At 38.6% G+C, this 22,872-nt stretch overlaps 2 protein-coding genes across 2 annotated transcripts in view; one reads left to right on the top strand and one right to left on the bottom strand.

The window, feature by feature from the left end:
- nbeab (neurobeachin b) overlaps nt 1-22,872 on the bottom strand; it is a 399,314-nt gene that overhangs the window by 83,900 nt on the left and 292,542 nt on the right. The window contains exon 42 of the mRNA XM_030151793.1: nt 19,911-20,047. Coding sequence (XP_030007653.1) covers nt 19,911-20,047 — 137 coding nt within the window. The remainder of the gene's footprint in view (nt 1-19,910; nt 20,048-22,872) is intronic.
- Nucleotides 16,823-19,154, top strand: mab21l1 (mab-21-like 1). The gene is made up of 2 exons (XM_030151801.1): nt 16,823-18,611; nt 18,642-19,154. The coding sequence occupies exon 1, from the start codon at nt 17,265-17,267 to the stop codon at nt 18,342-18,344; it is 1,080 nt and encodes a 359-aa protein (XP_030007661.1). The 5' UTR covers nt 16,823-17,264; the 3' UTR covers nt 18,345-18,611; nt 18,642-19,154.

Raw genomic sequence — 22,872 nt, 5'->3', positions numbered from 1 at the left:
TAACAGAAAATACCAGATTTTGACAGAAAACACGCAAATTAAAAAATTCATACTATAATAAATGGTGATTAATAAGTTAATAATGGTTCAAGAGAAAGAAAAATTCATTTAGGAACTGACACAAAAGGAGTACTGGGTCTTTATGGGCTAATTAACAAATTCAATCAATCTAGATTCATATAAATGTGGTAGTAAGTAGAAGAAGTCATAAGATATTTGGATGAATTAAGTTCTAAAAGGTGTTTAGTACCTGTAAAATTAAAGTATTGCAAGCATATTTGACTTTAAAAAGCCACGCAGACAGAAAACGCCCCATTCCACACCTCTATACTTTTAATACTTTTAACTTTAATCCCTTTCACATCCTGCAGATTTATAAAATATGCCTGAGCATCAAAGCGTGTTCCTCATCTGATCCCTCCTTATATGACAACTGTTATGAAGTACAGAAATACAAAAATGTGGAAGATTCCTACAGATTATTAAAAAAAAAAAAAAAAAATCAGTATTCTACTTAGTTCCTCTCTGAGAGACCCATATCTCAACTTCAATAAAGTAGCAGGCTCCTAATGCAGGTATTGGGGGGAAAACAAGATACAGATTTGCATAATCAGTGTCACTATACATTTGGGTGGTAGCTGGAGTGTGGCAAGATGACACAGCTCGGGTGCTCTGGCAAGACCAGTGGGATAAAGGAGATGAATATGCATTAAATATGCTGGCAGTTCACTGCCCCAAATGTCCAGCCAAGTTTGTCAATAACATTTATGTCAAGTGATGGTATTTCACGCACATTAGCAGGCCCTGCAGCGCTGTCTTCAACACTGCCATGGCGAGACAGGTGGGAGGAGCTCTGCTGCTAGTATGCAATTTCTCCTTAAAGACTTTAGGCTCCCTTAAATATTCTCTATCTGTGTATGTCGAAATAAAACGCTTTAAAAAAGGAAACGCAAAAGTAGTTACTAGCAGTTCCCTACAGAACTGAGGAACAATGCTGGCACAAAACAACTTGAAGGCAACAACCCAGAATAAAATGGATTTCCTTGATGGCTTTATTTGGCTCATTATTATCACTTCTTGTAAATACGTCTGTTAATTAATGATACACAAGAGATAACTCTGAATTCTTTATCAGATTTCATACGCGGCTGATTTACTATGGTGATATAATGAAGAGCACATACTTTTTTATGCTTTCACAAAGAAGTTTTTAGAAGTGTCTTATACTGTATAATCAGTAAATATCCTATATAATCTATTTGTGCTACAATAATATATACATAAACATATATTTTTACAGACTGTATTCCTGTACATATCCATTCACTGTATAAAAACTTCAATTGGCACTTTCTGTACATATTATAATTTAAAACCCACTGTAAATAATATACATATAAACATATATTTTTACAGACCATATTCCTGTACATATCCACTCACTGTATAAAAACTTCAATTGGCACTTTCTGTATATATTATAATATAAAACCCACTGTAAATGATATATACATAAACATATACTTTTAATAGACTGGATCCACACATCCACTCACCGTATAAAAATTCCAATTTGCACTCTGTACATATTACATTATAAATCCACTGTAAATCTCAACCCATTGTTGTCGTTGTCTCTAGTCGAATGTTTGTCTATATTATGTCTAGGTCCACATGTTGTCTGGGTTCATGGCGGAACTGTACGTCGTGAGCAATGTAAAAACCGAAGCCAAATTCCTTGTATGTGTTCACATACTTGGCCAATGAAGCTGATTCTGATTCTGACGTGTAAAGACATTAAATACATGACGTGGAATTGTAAGAATTGTAAGGTAGAATGTTAGTACTGTTACTTAAATATTATACTGACACAAGTACTTGTACTCTATGTTTACCAATTGACTGTACTTTATATTTTTACCTTATTACATCTTAAAGATAAACATACTTTTTACTATACATTTGTTTGATGGCTTTAGATTCCAATTTTTCTTTATGAATTGAGGAATTTTCTTCATTTTCCAGTGAAATAAAGTCTTGAATTTGCTGGAAAGTCTAATGCACAAACTTAAAAACAGACCTGTATTTATAAGTTCATGAAAAGTTTATTTAACAGAGATACAGTTTGCATTTCTCACAGAACAGTGAAACTCCAAAAACTTTATGATCGTACACAATAGCAGTAAAATACAACTACTACATTAAATGCATGCCACTGATAATACTTATTAGTGATTTAACTTAAGTATAGGATGTGTATAAAGTAAAAGGTCTCAGTAATTATCTCAAAATATAATAAAGATGATACAACTTTTCTTTCACAACAAAGTCAAATTTCAGCCATTTTTTCCTTCTTATACGTTCATTTTTTTTCTATAAGATTTGAAGATTTGTTACTTGAGTGCAATTGCTGTTAAATTTAAGATATTGAAGGAGAATGGTCACTACAAGGATGAACGAATGAACTTTGTTCCACGATTAGAGGCTTTTTTTTGTTGGGACTTGTTTGCCTTATGGGCTGGTGAAGTGCATCTCCTGGACTCAACAAAAACTGATATGACATTTGTCTCTTTTTTTTTTTTTAACCAGTGTCGATCTGCTGGTGAATTTACCAGTTCATTCCATTTTTTTTCCCCAACCTTTGTTTATTATTTGGAGTTTTGCAGAAATTGGGCAATACAAACACTGTATCATATGTGACAAATCAATTGAAAATAAATTGTTGCACAATTTCCATTATTTTTACATGTATACAAAAACAAAACAAACCCAAGAACAACTGAAATGACATTTGCCTCTTTTTTTTTTTTTTTAACCAATGTCGATCTGCTGGTGAATTTACCTGTTCATTCCAAATAAAGATACAATTAAAAAAAAAAAAAAAAAAAAAGATTTGACAATTTGAGTACATCTAATTTGGTAGCAAACAAACATAGTGTGGAAAAAAAAGGACGTAACAAACATATGAACGTTCTCAACTTCTGACCCACACCCGTCTCCGCTCACACTATACACGAGCACATCATCCCGATAAACAGCTTGAAGATGCCTCCACTAAGGAGCTTGAGAGAAGGGATGCAGTCATTTGGTATGGGGTCTTTTCAGCAAGCTTTTCCTAATGGGACTTTTTCAGGGACTTGTCAGACTTAAGATGACTGAAATCTTCTTGGCCTGGGTACCGGCTTCCTCTGGCTGCCACTGAGAGTGCCAAGTTGATCGCTTTAAATCCCACTTTTTTTTTTTTTTTTTTTATGGCGGTGTGTGGGTGGGATAGAGGGCTCAGAGCAATACAGAGAAGAAGAGAAAGAACGAGACAAGGATGAAGAGGTGGAGAGACAGAGGAGGAGAGGGACAGAAAGAGCAAGTGGTTAGACGAGAGGGCCTGATGAGCAATGAGCGCCTCACTCGTCCTCAATTAATCTTGTCTCTCTACCTTTGCCTTGGCGCTTCCCTCAGCACCAAGGTAATAACGACACCCTCATCCATTATCCTTTTATCCCTGTTATTCACTGGGAGTTGCTTAATAATATGTTACAGATTTGTCCTCCTTCGTATAATTCTTTCTGTCATTCGCGGTATATCATGTGGAAAACACACAACCCCCTTTTCTGCCGGACGCTCTTTGAGGATTATCATGGGTGACACCTTCGGGATGCAGCCAGAATCTAGAGCATCATTTTTTCAGGCATAAAGTGGAATTACCCTGACTTATCTGTCATTGCCAAAAGCACAACAAGCCATTCAGGGCCAAAGCAAAGGTGGAACAGGTTCTTATCGGCTTCTCAGAATGAGAGGACTTGTAAATTTATGCTAATAAGGGCCTTTTGTCATCCAGGCTCACCCCTTGGGGCTGAGCGAGGCTTGCAGGGGATGATAATCTGGCTGTTGAGTGCACTAGATAATTTGTACTTTATCCTCATGTAATTATTTAGTTTAAATCTTTTTACCAATGCTAATCCTACAGTATGAGGAAGTGTCTCACCCGTGTCTATGGTTCTTAGCAACACTAGTTAGCATGCAGCTGACTCTCATAAAATCACGTAGGAGGAGTGCGGCGCTGATATAATTACTCTGACTTTCTGTAGAATGTGCTATGAATCCTCATATCATTTTGATCCACCTTAGCAGGCAGGCATGAAGCCAAGCTAGCAGCCCGCGGCTACAAAAGACAACCAAGAAAAGGTAAAAAAAAAAAAAAAAAAGAAAAATAATCATAGCAGGACTGAAAGAGCCCTCCTATTTTTTGTCAAGAAGACAGATGAAGGAAAGTGGGTCAAAAGGAGTAAAAAGCAAGAGCAATGGGCACAGTTTTGAAAGTCTGTGCTGTCCAGTGGGACTCTGGGCCATCGTGTGTGCCTGCCAAAGCCGACAGCCCCTGACAAGCTGCTTGGCGTGCTGTAATTTGACTAATTACACTGGATTAGACCATATTAATGCAAGCTGTTTTCTCCTGGGTCACTGACCCACCCAGTGTGTCCCTTGCTAGTTTCACCCTATTCAATGTAAACAAAAGATGTACAACAAAGAAATTGACTTTTTGTTTCCTTACAATTACAAAACAATGACACGTATCTTCGAAAACAAATCTGGTGGAGCCTATGGTGTATGCAGTAAGTGACATTATTTTCTATAATTGGAGGGAATATGATACAAAACGTATGCTGCAGAGATGCATCCTGCACTTTCCTGAGGCACATCAGTACACCCTTGTTTGATAACAAACGACACCCTTCTCTTGCAAACAAATTCGGGACTTTTTTTGCATCTCACACAAGTCCCATGATTCACAGAACAGGAAATGAAGTGCTGACAACAATCGTGGAAACTTTAATTTTACTTGGATTTTGGCTGAATGTATCTGATCTGATCACACAAATGTTCTTTTAGGAAATGTGTTTGGATTCATGATTAATATGAATATGACATTATTTAACCTGTTTTAGAAGGATCTAAATCAGAAAACCCAGAGACAAAAGGTATTTATAAAGAGAAGGAGGGAAACCGACCCTCATTTGCATTTGCAAAAATCCTAAATAAAGGGAGGGAAATGAGCCATAGAATATGTGTGTTTTAATACAAGTGCCCTCCCAATTGTACCAAATCAATCTGAGTTTCACACAATGGAGAGCCAGCTTCACTGTTTGTATGTGGTTCTCTGCCTTGAACACGGTGTAATAATAGTCTTAAACCAGGCGTTATAAAGACAGAATACCAAAGAGGCTTACAGCCCTGGATTCATGAAACATTTAGGCAAAAGTTCCAAGGGCTGAGGATGATGAAAGAAGGTAAGCTTGAAAATGGGCTTCTGGGATCCACAGCCCTTATTGTACAGAAGTCACATCAAATTAATACTGAGGGCCATTTGCAGCCTTTCTTCTCCTGAGCTTTTCAGAACGGATTAAGCTATGAAAACTCAGAAATTACTAAAGCACCTATTAGGCATTATGCTCACCCTTTCTTCTCCTACTCTTTTAAAGTCTTGAATGTGCTTTCACTTGTACTTCAATTCACAAGTTGTTTGCATACTTGAAAGGATGGTAATTTTATGAAATGTGTCACATAAAATGTATATTTTTTTCACCTGCACTGTTAGGAACCAACCCTTGCAATTTAAAAGCAAGAAATTCTTCTACACATGCACATAGTTGCACTGTTGGCCATTGCATTACATGGATCTGTATGTTGAGTGTATATCGCTTAATGTGTGAAGCCGTCGTATTCATGCAGGTTCCTGAAAGCCTCTCCACACTGATGAAGGGCCGTTATTCCTGCGGCTCTCTAAGGCTCTCCGCACCCCTCTCTGCTCTCTCAATGCCTCTTCAAAGAAGCGTGGGGAGTGCATGAATTGTAATTATGGCTCCTAACAGGATTCAAGAGCGCCCAAATGATGGCACTTGAGAACCAGGTCGTGTGGAGTTAAACGGCTGTCAGACACTCAAAGCTCCCCAGCATGTGAACCAAACATACAAAGGCTGGATATGTCCACTTCTGGAGCCCTCCTACCACTTTCCCTCTCTTATAGGGAGAGATTAAAGATCAACTCTGGCCCCTTTAAAGACTCATATAGGCTTTCTGCATTTTTATTCCCATCTGATCTGCGGAGAAGACTTATGGGTACGATGCAAAAACTGGAACTAAATGGAGAAATAGTTCAAGTCGCATTGTTTTGAGTGCAGTGAATTAAACATTATGCTGAAAAAAAAATTCAACGGAAATGAGGCAACATGAGTGTGGAACATGTGTGAGAGGGAGTGGAGGCGTGTGAGTGATCAGGTAATTGGTACCACCTGAGAAACCAACTTACCCACAGTGTCAGATTATCTCCCGACCCTGCCTTCTGAACAACGGAAAAGATCATCTGTGCTCCCCTGACGGTTTCAATGGCTCACCGGGGGCACAAGACCCCTTCGGTACACATTAAAGAACCCAGGCCCTACCCAACTGAAGTCCAGTCCTACTCCCCGAAAAGCACCAAAAAGAATCCGACCTGCAGCGTGAAGTCCCTATGCATGACCCTTATTAAACTCCTAATTGGATTGCGAGCGTCTGAGAAGAAAAAAATTCAACGTCATTCATTCAGATGAGGTTTCCTTTTGCATTCCTTTCACCGGTTTGCTTCTTTAACAATAACATTGAAAATCAAGTCACTGAAAACTTTTCTTTCCTTTTCAAAACAAAACCTAAAAATGGGAGTATACGCAAAACCTTTCTCACCTTTTATTTCAAGCCGAGGCTCTATTTGATTTTCACAGGGTGCAAGTGACTGGCTGAAACAAAGGCCAGCGCTGACCATTGTGTAGCCTTTCACCGTTGTAATGGTCTTAAAATGGCTACAAGCAGAGCTCTATTCAGGGGTGACCAGGCTGCCCAGATCTCCTCTCCACATCCAAGACAAACTCTGCACTAAGCGGGAACTCTGAGAGCTGATGAGTGAAATAACACAAGCGCAGTCTGAGACGTAGAATTTCTCAACACATTTACACTAATTATAGAGAATAAATAGTGCCATAACAACTACATCAATCAAGTTCATTTCGGAAAATAGCATAATGACAATAATTACAATAATATCTCATTAAGAAAGAGAATGAGAGACAGGGGAGAATTAATAGCAGACAGGTGTACAACACACTGCAATTATGGAACCTGAAATTAGTTCATCGCCTTAAGGCAAACAAGAGAAAAGGAAGGCTGTAAGTGACGGAGTGTGTGCATGAGAGTGTGCAGTGGGGGGGTTGGGGGGGCTAGCTTTAAAACTGGGAGTAGCACTGATAGAGAGAGGCTCACTGACAAAAAAAAAGGAATTGCAAATAAGCAAACAAAAATGTCTTAAATGTGTAAATTAGGGAGAAAAATAAGAGGGAAAAGCAGCTTTTCCCTGCAGACTGGTGCCTTAGATGAGAAGGGAGCAGCGAAACGTGATCAAGGGGAGCCGTGGAGCGGTGCGGCAGGCGTCAAGATGAGCACTCAGCCAGCGAGTGGCAGCTTCTCCTTTTCCAGTCAATCATTCATTATAGAGCCAAGTGCTGTGGAGGAGTGCCTTCTCTTTTTGACCTATCATATTACTGCCTCGGTAAACTCCTAATCCCCCCTTCGTTAGATGGTGTCAACAGCCGACATGCTCTCACCCTGCTGCTGTATACTCCCTGCACAGACACCTCCCAAGCCCTGCCAAAACCACAGACGCTAATAAAATTGTTTAAAATTTAACAAGGTGGAGCAACATCTTTTTTTGCTGCTTTCATCCTCATTTTTTGGCTTGTTGTGTGTTTTTGTTTTTTTGTTTTTTTTACTAGAAAGTTTAAAGTTTGTATTTTTTTTTTTTACCAGAAAGTTTTCTTAATAATTAGTTAACTTTTTCTTTGTTTCACCACCAATTTCATGGCCTCTGGTTCACAGTTAGCAACAGCAAGAAAGTCTGACTTGAGCTCTTCAATCTTTTATTGGCTGGTCTGAGCGGCCTGCTTCTTTTCGCCTTGGGGCTGTTCCCGAGCAGGTGAAAGCCTGGAGGCAGGAACCTGCACATCAGCACTTCTTCGTTCATCATGACTCTTTCATGGAAAGCCCGCCTCCTGAGCTTCTCTAATAGAGCCCAGTGAGATGACTGCTATAATGAGTCCAACAGATGAAAGCCCAGCAGGACAAAACAACAATTCAGATACATCTCCACACACACACAACAGGGTGACTACCAATCAGGGACTCACTGTGTCCATGTTATTATTTAGATAAACAAAATAATCAGATACAGGCTGGAAAACAGGAGACCAGATGAAGCATCTGTGTTTTGGCAGAACTCCCAAAAAAGTGGTTTTGAGTGGATGAGTGTATCATACTGATCACAAAAAACAGCAAACAATCAAGTTTATCACAGCCGTTTGCAAACACACATTCATACAGTGTGTGGCTGGGCTGAGGTACTGTAGGGTCCAAATTTAAGCTGACAGATACCAGATAGTACATTCAAGAAAATGACAGCACTGATTTGGGACTGGTCTGGATTTAGTTGAATGTGACACTGTCACAACAAAACCATTACACATGACTGAAGCCCAGCAAAGTTAATATACTTCATTTTTTAAGGACATATAACCCATAATCCTGTATAGTGTGCAAGGACATTAAAAATATCACACCATATTGGGAAATATATGTAAATTTGTGAGATAAACTTTGTCACACTAGACACACCTTCCACATAACACGGTTTGAGAGACATTAATTACCGTATAAAATAAGCAATTGGCATCCTGCCCCATATGTCCCACTTTTTAAGTGAGGAAGATGGAAATGAGGTGGGGTAGATTTGATTGTGACACGCTCTCCCGTCTGCGCTCCACAATGTGTGGCTTTTGCCAGAAACAGGCTAATATTCAGCACGGCTCACAACCACCAGAACTAATGAAAGTAGACAAAATGTCTCTGCTGCCATCTTTGTCTAGCATCCGCTCAGGGAGAGCCACCCTCTTTCCCTCCTTTCCTTTTCACCTCCCCTCTCTCCCCTCGCTCTTGAAGGGAGGGTGACAGCGGCATAAAATGGTGGCGAGCAAATGTGCCTTCCATGTGGCAGCAGCGGTGGGGGTGACAGGCCAGGCTGAGGCCAGCGCTATCCGCAGTGTGTGGCTGTTCCTTTGAACAAGTTCGATGGGCTCCATGGTAGGATCAGGGCCAAGATGATGAGACACCAGCGGTTATAAACAAAGGCGACTCAATATCAAATCAAGAAACTGCGAGTCCTTTCATAAATCTTGTCAAGTGGGGCTTGCTGATAAGAATACATTTCTCAGCTAGAGCTTTCTCTAACAGGAAGTTTTAAAACTTTTATTAAGAAGAAATTTAATGAGAATTCCATCTTGGGTATCAGTTATTTATACATGAACTGATATATTATCATACTCCATGAAAATAGGTTTAATAATAATACAAAGAAAGAAGAGATAAAATGTTTCAAGGAGAGTACATGTTAAAGTCATGTGTAAATCAGATTTTCAGATAATAAAAATTAAATTCTCTCGCCTTAAAAAGATGTAGATTAATATTTCCATCCATGCATAAAACTACTAAACAAAGAAAAATCCCTCTCATTCAACACTTTGTGGGTGAGTCATCCGGGGTGTTATTAGTTAACCCTGAGCTCCGAGGATGATGAAGCAAGAGCATAAATCACAGAGTGAAACAAGGCAGACTCCTCCGATTCATTAATGGAAATGATCTGTCAATATGCCGCAGTCAATTCACACGTGTCAGCTGGGCTCAGCAAACAATGGGCCGGGCAACTTATGAACTCCCAGCACCACTCCACTGAGTCCATAAAACAACTGGCAACGCCGCTGGGGAGCACCCCAAGACACCACCCTCTTGCACAGACCACCAGATGACACAGATGGGGCGAAACCAAACAAAGACGAGACTCCCTTTGTACGGAGAGAGACCCTTTTCAAAAGCCATTCATGCAACAAATTGGGGAAATCTGGCCATGCAACACTCTGCTCTTTTATTACCGTGCACCTTACGTCACAGTAAGTGAAATCAGATTTATGGGTCCCCACTACTAAGGTGGTTAAAATCAAGCATACATTAAAAGACATCTTTTTTTTTTTTAAAGCCATGTTAACTAAGAGCACTTTACCCTCTTGATTCACCAAACTGCCTCTTATTTCATAGCTAAGCATAAAGTAACAGGTCATTTCACTTTTTAAACTTTGCTGTTTTGCATAATGATCAACACAACAATAGTGGAAACTTATACTCAAGGACGAAGCTGATGCTTATGTCTTCTTGTTACACTTGATGGATTGTTATGCTAAATGTAGGAGCTAACTATGCTGATTGTACAAGTTTCCTTTTGCAAAGCCCCCTTGATAAACTCGGAAGCAAATTGAACTTATCTGTAATTAATTTTTTGTTCACAGCTTCATTTAAAGGGATCATATTTTGCCACTTTTATTAGTCTTTGGTACATTTATTTGTGTATTTGGGGACAATAACAGTTGATAAAGTTTAAATTTGAACCCTCCAGGTACAGCAAAGCTATCTTTATATTCATTACGGCAAAAATCAAGTGGATTTCTGTTTCAATTCCTGCTTAATTTGTTACGTTTTATAACTAGACATTTGCACATATAAGGTCAAGACTTCCGACAAACATTTCTCCAAGTACGACGTAATTGTTTGTCAGCAGCAGCGGTTGTAGTCCAAACTGAAAATATGTCAGATTACCTAAAATGTTCAGTTGTTGGTTGAACAGGACAGAGCAGCACAGTCAACAACCTAGAGGGGGTGGGGTCATGTGCATTTAAAGGGCCAGCGCTCAAAATGACCTTTCCCGTATTAATACTCAGAAATAGGGTTGAAGATTGACCTGTGGAGTTGAATTAATGAAGAATTCAGACCCAAACATAGCATTTACAGTTTATGTAGACCACAGGGAAATGGTTTAAAATACATAATTCCATTTAAAAAAGCTAAATATCACTCCTTTAATCAACAATGACTCCTCATAGAGATTAACGACTATTGATATCAGTCACATGTATTGTTGTAGACACCTCCGTTTTTGTGGTAGCACTAACAGTATCACACTTTGGTACTTTCCAAGGTAGCCCATCAGTTAAGAAGGTTTGTTTCCAAGTAGGTCATTAAATATGTGGACACATGCTTTCTCTTATTAGGCCCTCTGCATTTTTCTTTTCTTGTTCCTTCTCAGCTGCACCCCGTGCTGCTGCAGCAATCTGCATAGAGAGACATTTGTCATCATTAGCCCTGCTCTGACAGTTGGCACCCGGTACCTCAGATCTCTCGGACTGGCAATTATGAACCCTTCATCCCTTATTTAGGCAACATCGTCTAATTTCATCACAAGCCACACCAGCAGCATTTGATTACCAACAGCCTCAAACCTAGGAACGTGCCCTCGATTCCTCCATTTTTACTTTGTTTTCTGTTTTCAGTGCACTCCTACTCGAGCATCACATGACACGTGGGAGAGAGCTGCATTCAGTTCATCTGAGATCTGAAATTACTTATAAGGACACACAGGCTGAAAAGATGACTGTATATGAGCATCATGGGGTCAGTGGGCAGATGATTACAGCGCCCACCTTCAGATGGTAGACATCTCACAGACATTAAGATTAATCACGATGTTGATGCTTAAATGTTAGCTTTATGACACACAAGGCAGACGCTAACCTGAAAAAATACAAATAAAAATAGAAGGATCGCAAAAAAAAATAGATAATTCTTTAAGAGGCTTTTATCAGTTTGTTAGCAGTAACCCTAACAAATAAAAAAAGAAAAAAAATGTGCTGAATAAAGTCATAATAAACCAGTCACAGTCCTGCTGCAGCCTCCAAAATACACAATGTTCAGCATTGTCATGTATAACAAACTGCGATGCTAAACTGTGTGCTAATAAAGGGAGCGGAAAGCACTACACCAGCACTTTCACTGTAACCAACTGCTATCTGTATAACCCATACAGCAAAAAGGGCATCCAACAAAATGTATTCCAGTATTTTCCTTTTTGTAAAGCAAACCAGACATTTTCTGGATCGTTATTTTGGCAAACAAAACCGAATTGTATTAATGCTAAATTCATGCAAATACATGCATGTAATTTATCACAAAGGCTGACAAGCGTACCATATTGCAGAGGGGAGGGATGAAGGGCCAAATGATGCTGAAACAATCAATTAAGTTTCATAATTTCCATTTCTCTGTTTTCAGATCATTTCCATCATGTTGATAAGTTTGATGTTTTCCGTGTGTGCATATCTCATATATCTGGTTTACAGTGAACAGCCCCTGCTCAGCTGATCACTGGAGGGTTTTACTGAGCCTCTGGCTATGTGATCCAGTTTCCTGACTTCTCCAAACGAGGCACTGCTGATACACAGCAGAGAATACAACAACTGAAAGGACAGGATCCAAAGGGGGTCCTCTGTGAGACTTAGGGCCCAAAAATTAACTGGCCTCCTACAGAGACACCATATTGCTTGGAATAATAATATGTTATTAAAAAAAACTCAATGACAATTTCATTTTGTGACAAAACAAAATGATAGAAAATGTGTCAAAGTGAGCGGCTATCCCATGAGATTAGGCTCTGTAATTTCTCTCAGTTCAAGAGCTCATGTCGATGTCACATCTCTGAAGTGTCACTGCTTTTAATCTAATTTATACTCAAAAATGTCATCCTATTAAGTCCAGCTTGACTAATCTGCACATTAGCTTGTGAACTAGCTGGCAAACTCCCTTTGTATGGGATCTACCCTAAGATTATCTGTACTGGAGCTAAATGACCCTAGAAATTCAATAAAAAAAAAAAAACAGACTTTATTTGTTCTTGTGTAATAGGATTATTAAAATAACTTAAATATTCTAACGGCCACCATAATTATAGATGCCAGTTAAAAGATTGCTGGTTGTAGAAGGCGATAATAGATTTTAGAATAATTTAACTTATATATCATTGGTGATGACTGTCAAAAATCAGATGACAGCGTTCCCTCTGAAGTCATTTAACAGTGGTGTACCAACAAAACAGGGGAAATACCATCGCATAACATATAAACAATGCAATTGAGCTTGAATGTTAGATCTGACTAAACTTAATTCGAATGTTGATGATTTCATAATAACTACTAAGAATTTTAGTGAACTTACCTCAACTTTAACAGTAACCGAAACAAGGCAAAACAAGAATTACTGCCAAAAGCACCAGAATTGCATTAAAATTGCAGGGAATTTGGAACTTTAAAAAAAGGTCATTATGTATAAATATTTTATTGCTTAGAAATATAGTTAGAACAAGAACAATAGAGGATCACGGAAGTCAAATAAGTTAATATATGCACATCTTTATAGAGCATTGCTTATTAATATTTCTCACTTAACCACTTTTTATTACATACTTAAAGTCATATTATACTGGTTAAGATTTTCAGCACATATATGGGGTGTTTTAGTCTAATACATGTATATTATCACTTTACGGGTATGAATAGCACCACAGTGTAAAATACAAAATAATGCCATATACAGTTAATTACAGTGAATACAATCCATGCAGTATCTGTTTAAGTGCTTCAGATCTCAAGTGGTGTCATCAAAGGCCTCTTCCAACCATAGATAAGTACCACTGACCCTGTACCCGGCCATATTAACAGGACGATCAGTCTTGGAAGAAGAAAGGAAAAAGAAAAATGGAGGAGGAAAAAAAAATGAATAAGTGTGGAGGCATGCTATGGAAACAAAGAGGCCTTCAAAACAGGGTCACATGCTTGTGCAAAATTAGGGGAAGTAGAAGTCATTGTATTGATTTACACAATCATGCATGCATTTTGCTGGGTCAGAAATAGGCCTGTGCTCGAATCACAGCCCCATATATCACACTGGAGGGCCTCCAATAGCCTAGCGGGATGTCCGAATGAAGCAACAAAGCTTGCAATGTTGTAACGGTAAAGATATGGGTTAGAAGATTGGATTGTCTTTGGCCAGACTTGACAACTGCTGGAGTCTGGGGACTGTGGAGCAGGTTGAGTTACTGTGTGATCTGTGCAGCCACATGCTTTAGATTAAGAGGTGATAATCTGAATGAAAATCCCTCCTTCTATCACGCATATGGATGGCCAAAGGCTGAAGCACAAACTCGAGAGGTGCAACTAGATTCGGAGGTATCTGACTTGGAGCGAGATAAACCTGGAAAAGTAGAGGGCAGTCTGGTTTCAATAAAAGCCAAGTACCTGCTGGGCCACAGACAGTGGGAGAGAGCAAGAGAAAAGACTATCAAAGGCTGGGAGGGGACGAGGTTTTTAGCTACTTCTGACCACATAAAACCATAATATGCTCCATATCCTGCAAAAATATGACAATAAGAATGTAGACTTTTACAATGAAATTTAGTCAGACTGAAATGTGCTAGAATACAGACCTAAAAGTATTATTTCATTTCTTGTCTAGAGATCATGTTAACCATCAGGGCAGTGTTTTTCAATCTTGGGGTCGGGAAATTTCTAGTAATTGATAATTAAAAAAAAAACCAAAAAAAAAAAACTTGCAAATAAAAAATATATGGTGAGTTGAGAGAGACAACCACAATCCATAAAAGACATGACAAACTGAAGCTGTAACTGAAGAACTGTGGTTCTGTTTATCTTTCAAATGTTCATTGTGGTCGGTTTCAGATGCTGCAGCTCTTTCATAATTCATAGTTTGAGTTATTGTTTGCTCAGTATTAATTGTCAGCCTTGTAAATACAAACTGGACTGACTGTACATATCCTGACCAAGGAACATAAAATCCTCACTTTTCTGCCTCCGTCCATAATAATATACATTATATAACCTAAATGTCATCTAAAATTAACATTTATTTGCAACATAGTATAGAGTATGATCAAAAACAAATACATTTTAGCCAAAAAATCGTCTCTGTTTTGAATGTCTGGGGTCGCCAGAAATTTGTGATGTTAAAATGGGGTCACGAGCCAAAAAAGGTTGGGAACTACTGCATTAGGATATATGAAAAAAAAAAGAAAAAAAGATGCTACTCCTTGTCTATTATTTCTGCCTAGTAACAGTGTGAAAATATCACTGAAGCTTGCCAAGAAGCTACTGGCAGTGATTCCATGACAGGCTGTGATGATAATGGGAGTCACCTATCTATCAGGGTCCCTTCTGCACACACCAGCTCCTGCCGCATCCTCCTCCAAGTGGGAGTCAATGCTGACGAGCGGCGCTTTGCCCTCATAATGTCTGGTCATATGCTGTTCTGACTAGAGCACAGATGAGTGTAAAATGCCTTTGTGTTCCTTATCTGATTCTGCAGCATTATCTTTTTGAAGTCCTCTTCAAAGCGTGCACTTTGAGTTGGAGTGCCAGTGCAATGATGAGAGCCAGAGAGGGTTTAGTGTGAATGCAAGGTCTTTTTATTTTTGCATTATGGATTACTGTCTGTAACAAAACAACAAAGCTCTTCCATAAAACAACACCTGAATGCATCATGGGAATCAACATGAAAAAGCTAAGCAGTAACTCTAAATTATTAAAACAATTATCACTTCATGTTTTTTTTTACTTTGTTACTCTTTTTTTAAGAATTTCTCACTATTTTTTTTTTTTTTTTTTTTTTTTTTTTTTTGTTGCCATAGTTATCATGATATGGACATATATATATATATATATATATATATATATATATATATATATATATATATATTCATCTTGTAATAAGAACAGCTAATTATAATTTCAGGTTTACTGTTTACCTTTGTTAGAAAATATTTCATCTTAAAATTACATGGAAACATCAGAAAAAAACCATTTCACACTTAAAATAATAAGCACGTTTTAAGCAGATGAGAAATAAAACACTGCAATAAAAAGCTCAGTAAAAAAGACCGACACATTTATTTTGAATTAAATCTCACATTTGAATCAAAACAAACTTAAATGTACAAATATGTGATTTAATTTTTTTTAATATGATTACTATAATTATACTTCATTTTAATGCAACACGCGTCAATTTATAAGTAGAAAACCTGGCGCTTGGAATTGTTGCGCATGACTTTTTTCAGCACACTCGATCTGCATATTAATACACACTCCAGATACACATTAGAGATAAAACTCTCTAGCATCACATTCAAGATAATAAATGTGTCAATTATAATTAAAACCTGAAATAAATAAATTTTAAAAAATAGTCATTGCAATTATCTGTGTGAGAAAAAAAAATCCTACTTTTCCGAAAAGATCTGATAAATGTATTTAACCCTGGGAGAAGTAGTTAATAACCAAAATATTCTATTCTTAATAATTACAAAACGCAGCCTAAAAATACAACATATAATGAAGACGCAAATATAACGTAGAAAATAAAGCCTGATTCACTTCTTTTGAATTTGGCTCATGGAAGAAATTAGATCCCATCGACTGTATAAAAGTACAAGTATTTAAATAAAAAATAATAATAATTGTGTTTTATTTCTAAAAAAAAAAAACCCCAGCACGACTCTAACAATTCCAAACCCACCGTATCATGTGTGACTAAATAAATCGGACTGTAAAAAGCTGTGGATAGTGTCCATAAAAAGCAGTTAAAATGCTGTTTTTTCCTCCAGATGCGTAGGTGTACTTCCGCTCCTCGACACACTACTACTACCTGTAGTTTTTTTTTTTTTTTACTTGTATATAACACCCGGGGATGAATTTGTTTTCGATAAACTGGGAAGCGGTGACGCATCGGACAGCGATTGGACATCTTGGTTTCAACTCCTCCCTTATAATAAAGAGTGTGTGTGCGTGTGTGCGTGTGTGTGTGTGTGTCTCCCTGTTGTAAAACACAGCAACACCGGCCGTCTGCGTCAGGAGTGCACACTTCGCTCTGCGCAATTACGCGGACTCCTAACCGGCACAGTTATCAGCGCTAAAACGAAAAGACGAAAAAATTCCAGCGGCTCCTTAACCTTCACATCCTGGGTGGAATGGACTTTTAATCAGGCCGTCCTGATCATTTCAAGGACTTCCCTTCCAGGACTTCAGAGCAGTTTACGGTACACCAGCTGTGAATGTTTTGATATGATTATTACGCATGTGCTCCGAGCACAACTTTGAATAGCGGGGCTTCTAAATAGACATTTTTTTTTCTTTTTAAATAGCTTTCTTTCTTCTCTAAAATTGGCTCCCGTACAAACAGCCGCGTTGGATCCCTCGGCTTATTGCGAGACTCCGGTTTATAACCCGGATCTCTGCCCTAATATGATAGCCGCCCAGGCAAAGTTGGTGTATCACCTCAACAAATACTACAACGAAAAATGCCAATCTCGAAAAGCTGCCATCTCCAAGACGATCCGGGAGGTGTGCAAGGTGGTTTCGGATGTCCTGAAGGAGGTGGAGGTGCAGGAACCCCGCTTCATCAGCTCTCTCAGCGAAATGGATAATCGTTTCGAGGGACTGGAGGTCATTTCTCCCACCGAGTTCGAGGTTGTGCTCTATCTGAACCAGATGGGAGTATTCAACTTTGTGGATGACGGCTCTCTCCCGGGTTGCGCCGTGCTTAAACTCAGCGACGGCCGAAAGAGAAGCATGTCTCTGTGGGTTGAATTCATCACAGCCTCCGGTTACCTCTCGGCGCGCAAGATCCGATCGAGATTTCAGACACTGGTGGCGCAGGCGGTGGATAAATGCAGCTACAGAGATGTGGTTAAAATGGTCGCAGACACAAGTGAGGTGAAGTTACGCATTAGAGACAGATACGTGGTGCAGATCACACCCGCGTTCAAGTGCACTGGGATTTGGCCACGAAGCGCCGCGCACTGGCCTCTCCCTCACATCCCCTGGCCCGGACCTAACCGGGTGGCGGAGGTCAAAGCGGAGGGCTTCAATCTTTTATCCAAAGAGTGTTACTCGCTGAACGGCAAGCAGAGCTCAGCGGAGAGCGACGCCTGGGTCCTGCAGTTCGCCGAGGCCGAGAACCGGCTCCTCCTCGGCGGATGCAGGAAGAAATGCCTGTCGGTGCTCAAAGCGTTACGAGACCGGCACCTGGAACTGCCCGGACAGCCCCTGAACAACTACCACATGAAAACTTTGGTTTCCTACGAGTGTGAGAAGCATCCCAGAGAGTCGGACTGGGATGAGAACTGCCTCGGAGACCGCCTGAACGGGATACTATTGCAGCTTATTTCATGTTTGCAGTGCAGAAGGTGCCCGCATTATTTCCTGCCTAATTTAGACCTATTTCAAGGAAAACCTCACTCAGCTCTAGAAAACGCAGCCAAACAGACTTGGCGACTGGCAAGAGAAATACTGACCAACCCCAAAAGCTTGGAGAAACTCTGAGGTAAAAAAAAAAAAATAATAAAAAAATGTGAGTTTAACCTCGTCTTAAACATGTGGTCAGGAGGCCTAAACAGATCATAAACGGACAGAAAAATATTGCCAACCAATTTGCAAAGTTTTTGTCAAATATAACTGTCCTTTGAGGTTTAATATATTTTGGCCTAGCCTGTTTCAGATGATTTTTTTTTAATTTTTATAACAGTTCAGTTTGCCATTATCCCCGTGGTGTCAAAATTTAGGAGCAACATTAAATTATTGGCTATTAATGTAAAAAAAAAAAAAAGAAAGAAAGAAAAGAAAAGAAAAACAAAAACGCCACATTAACAGTGGTTTGTTTTCCTTCCGTGCCACACGGTTGCCTCAATCCTAAATTTCCTTGAATGCTTTAAAATAAAGCCCCGTGAAAAGCCTTGGAGAAAAGAATAATAAAATAAATAAATAAAAACCACACATCTGTACATTTTATACTGTAAATACATTCATAGATTGTGATTCCAGTGGTCTGAAATTGTGAATGTTGTTCTGTGACACGTAAATAGGATCCACCTGTTTAAATCTACTTCTGAATATTTTCTTTATCTGTTAGAAACGTTATTAATTTATACTTGCATCAGTGGTAGTCTGATTCATCTGTTTCAATGGACATTTTTCTAATTTTTTGAAAGTTTACATTTTGATGGTAGGCGTACAACATTGAAAACATTCCATCAATTTACTTGAATTATTATTTAAAGTCCTCAAAGATTTTTTTTTTTTTTTTGGTTGTTTTTTTTTTTCTCTACCATGCCTAGGCCTACATGATAAAAAAAATGAAAAATGAAACATATATATAGTATATATATATTACAGTTTAATTGAAAAAAAAAATGCACTTGAAATACACTGGATTATAACATCTGTGATCTGATTTTTTTTAATTTCTGTCTTTGATCTAATTTAAAGAGCTAATAAAACGAGCTGTTTTATATTTGTGTCCGATTATGGTTTTGTTAAATGTGTTTATGGCAGTAGTGTTTAATGCTAATTTAATCATATGAGGAAATCTTCAAGTTCAAGGGTCAGGGGCTTTTATAGGAGCTGACAAAGGGAAATTTAAAAAACTAATAATATTAAAGGGTTTTCATATACATTTAAATACGCTTTAAAAACCTGTTTGCCGGTTTTCTTTTTGCAAACACAAACCGCCTGTGCGTAAAATGTGCGCGTAATTGGACAAAAACAGTCAAGCTGGAGTAAGTTTAGGGATAAACTGTGACTATTTTCACTGTACTTAAATCTGCAGGATTGGGCCTAAATAGTCACTATATGATGCGTGAATAAAAAGCACATCTGCGACTTAAACCAACATGGAAGGAACGCCATTAAATCAAACCAAAACAGACAGAGCAGTGAAAGGCGCAGCGCACCTGTCTGCACACATCAGCTGCAACTTTCTATTCAGATACACCGAATATTTAGAAGAGCTCGGTTGGTTGCTGCAAAAGCGTCAATGGAGTAAAAAAAAAAAAAAAAAAAACAGTCTAAGACGTTCAACTTGGGCTTCACAGCTGCTTGCAGGTTACTTACCTTTGAGTCGACCCTTTTGAAGGCAGGGTCATCCTCATCCACCTCGAAGTAGATTTCAGTGGTGGTGATGGACAGGGTCCCCCGAGCCACCAGGACTGGGGCGACGAGCTGGGCCGGGCTGCTCAGGACCACTGGGCCTGCAAGAGCCGCATGCTCAGTCACTTCCAATTTACATGCAAAAGCGAGGGTTTTTTATTTAAAACAAAAAGGCTGGGGTTAAATCTGCAAAAAACAACAACAACAAAAGCATGATTTTTAATTACCATAAAATGCAAAATATTATATGCGTGCACGAGCTTGCGCAAAAATACATTCTAAAGCCTGGGTTGCTCAGATATTACACCATTATTTAGATTTTTTTTTAAAAAAAATATTATTACTGGTGATTTTTTGGGGTCTATGCATTGCATGTGTATGTGCAGGATCAGTATTTGGATTCAACAGGCCTTAACAGAAAAAAAAACACTCATGCGTAAAAAAAAAAAAAAAAAAAAAGAAAAACGAGGTTCTGGTGCAGTTAAATAAACGCAGTAAAAATAATTCAGTTTGTTAAAGGCTGGATTAGGTTGATATACAGGCCTCCTTTATAAAATACATGAATATCGACATGAAAAACAATGAAAACAAAGCTGATATTTTATTTTTTTATGGATACAAATAGACCTGCTGGGAAAAATAAAATACAATGAAATGAAAGGTTTGTTTACATGTGCAGTTCAGATTACAGTTTTGAATTTTAAGGTACAGGTTTGCGACCCTGGTCAGCTGATAGTGATCACATCTTTATTTCAGTCTCCTCCTCCTCTACCTCCTCCTCTTCCTCCGCTTCATCCTCCATGTTCTCAGATCAGTGTCGCTGTGGAGCACCGGTACAGTGATTTGTCTCCTCTCAAACGAAAGCTCTCGAAATCAGGATATTTTATCGATCCCTGAAACTCCAAAGAGCCACTTTAATGTCTCATCAATCTTAATCTGCGTTCCTCAGCCAATTATGGCCGATAGTGTTACAGGAATACAAGCGGATTTCGGTCTCAACTCCCAGTGCGCCCCTTCATCGCTCTTGCAGCCTGCACAGTTAAACCACCCTCCCTGGATCTGTTTTTTTTTTTTTTTTTCTCTCTCTCTTCTCCGTGTTGCTCGGGTCCATTAACGGTGATCCTATCTGCTGATGCTATCAGGCCAGGCGCACAATGCTGCTTACAAGCTTTACATTAAATACTCAGATGTTATTTTTCTGCATTTCAGAACACAATTTCTGCATTTTAAAGGGAAAAAAAAAGCATCTCAATAGAGCATATTAATTAGAATCATTATTCTATTAAAAGAGGCTGTCCTTATGTTCACTGGAATCACAAGCCCATCCACTTTTTTTTTTTTTTTTTAAATAAGGAATAATGCATTTAAGGCAGACGCATGTGGCCTCAGTGACTCCACACAGAGAAAGACACTTGCCTGAAGCATTAAGCTATAACATCCATTGCTCATGGGGAGGAAGAGGATTAGGCAGTAATCCCCTCAGGGATCATTCCATAATTAGGCTGTATGGCATTAAAATGTTTACATGAGAATAATAAAATTAACGGCAACTTACACAGGATGAGAGTTGTACAGTATTTGAGCTAAAGCTTGCAGGGTCGCACCTTTAAGGAAAATGCAAATATTTGCCAAATGAAGTGGTGAAAAGTCTCATTTCGGTGTGGTGGGGGTTTGGGAGAACCACTGAGGAAATGAGTACGCTATTACCCACAATCCATCTGCTGGACTGTAGTACTTGATTGGGCAACTGTTTTAGTGTAGTATCTATTGTACTCACATTATTCAGAAGCACATGCTGGATTATTGTATAAAAAACCAAAACGTTGCTGTATCCTGAGTATCTGAGGCATAATACCTTGTTCAGTCACAACATAATTCTGAATTTTTCCACTATTTTTTAATGTTTGACATAGGTTGTTTAGTAAAAATTGATAAAAACTAAATAATAATGTATTATATGCAGTGAAAAATAACAACAAATAGGAATTATTAGTAAAAAAAAATATGAACATTTTCAACTTTCCTCATATCATTTTTGTATTATCTCATATTTTTAGTTCACATTAAGCAAGACTCTGTAAACTTTTTTTTACCAAAATGAGAAACTTGAGGAATCTGGTTGACAAAAAGAAGCAGAATCATATCCTGTCTGTCGTTTTCTTCAAAATCATTATACTTTTTATAAATGTCGTGCTGGCTTTACTCTTTCATAAACATGTCAACACTCATGGGATTGGTATTCTGAATGAGGACTAAAATGAATGCACAAACGCTAAATTGTAGCTGCTAAACCACACTTTGGGATGTACTAACACAGCTCTGGTATGTCGTCAGAATAGTCAAATCTCCAGACTTTTTTTTTTTTTTTTCCTTGATATGAGCAAATGCTTTGTAAGGCTCAGTCCATTCCCTTCTTTCTCCTCACATGTTAAATCTTAAGTTTCTATTTCACTCAATTGTGTGCATATAAAAAAAGGCTCATAAATGTCAGCGTAAGAACAGACAGTATTTCCAATGTTTTGTGGGGGAGCAAAACTAATCATAGGTTTAGTAACCACAAGCCGGGCCCTGGAGTGCAGGCGCCGCCCCTTTGGCAGCAGTGGCAGGCACTGACCCAATGGCTGGCAGGAGGAGCACTGTTGTTGACAAGGATCTCGTCCCAGATCTCTCATTAAGGCTGTTCATGCCTGAGATTAGATAAACGCCAAGCATAGACAGTGCATCCTGGTGAAACAATTACACTAATTTGAAGGAGTGAGGGAGCTCCCCTATTGGTAAAAACATCAAGTCAACTTTGATATTGCATAAAAAGCATTTTTAATTTTCTTCATTTAAGAACTGTTACGTCAATCTCACACATCACATAGTTTTAATCCCAGTTTTTCTGATGTGTAGAGGTTTTTGTTTGTATTAGTACTCTGAAGTG

Source organism: Sphaeramia orbicularis, chromosome 13, assembly GCF_902148855.1.
Source record: "Sphaeramia orbicularis chromosome 13, fSphaOr1.1, whole genome shotgun sequence".
In the NCBI taxonomy this organism is placed as follows: domain Eukaryota; kingdom Metazoa; phylum Chordata; class Actinopteri; order Kurtiformes; family Apogonidae; genus Sphaeramia; species Sphaeramia orbicularis.
This window is presented reverse-complemented; position numbering and strand designations above follow the sequence as displayed.

What these genes read in the sequence shown, in the direction of transcription:
- mab21l1 (XM_030151801.1), top strand. Translation starts at nt 17,265, where the DNA reads ATGATAGCCGCCCAGGCAAAGTTGGTGTATCACCTCAACAAATACTAC.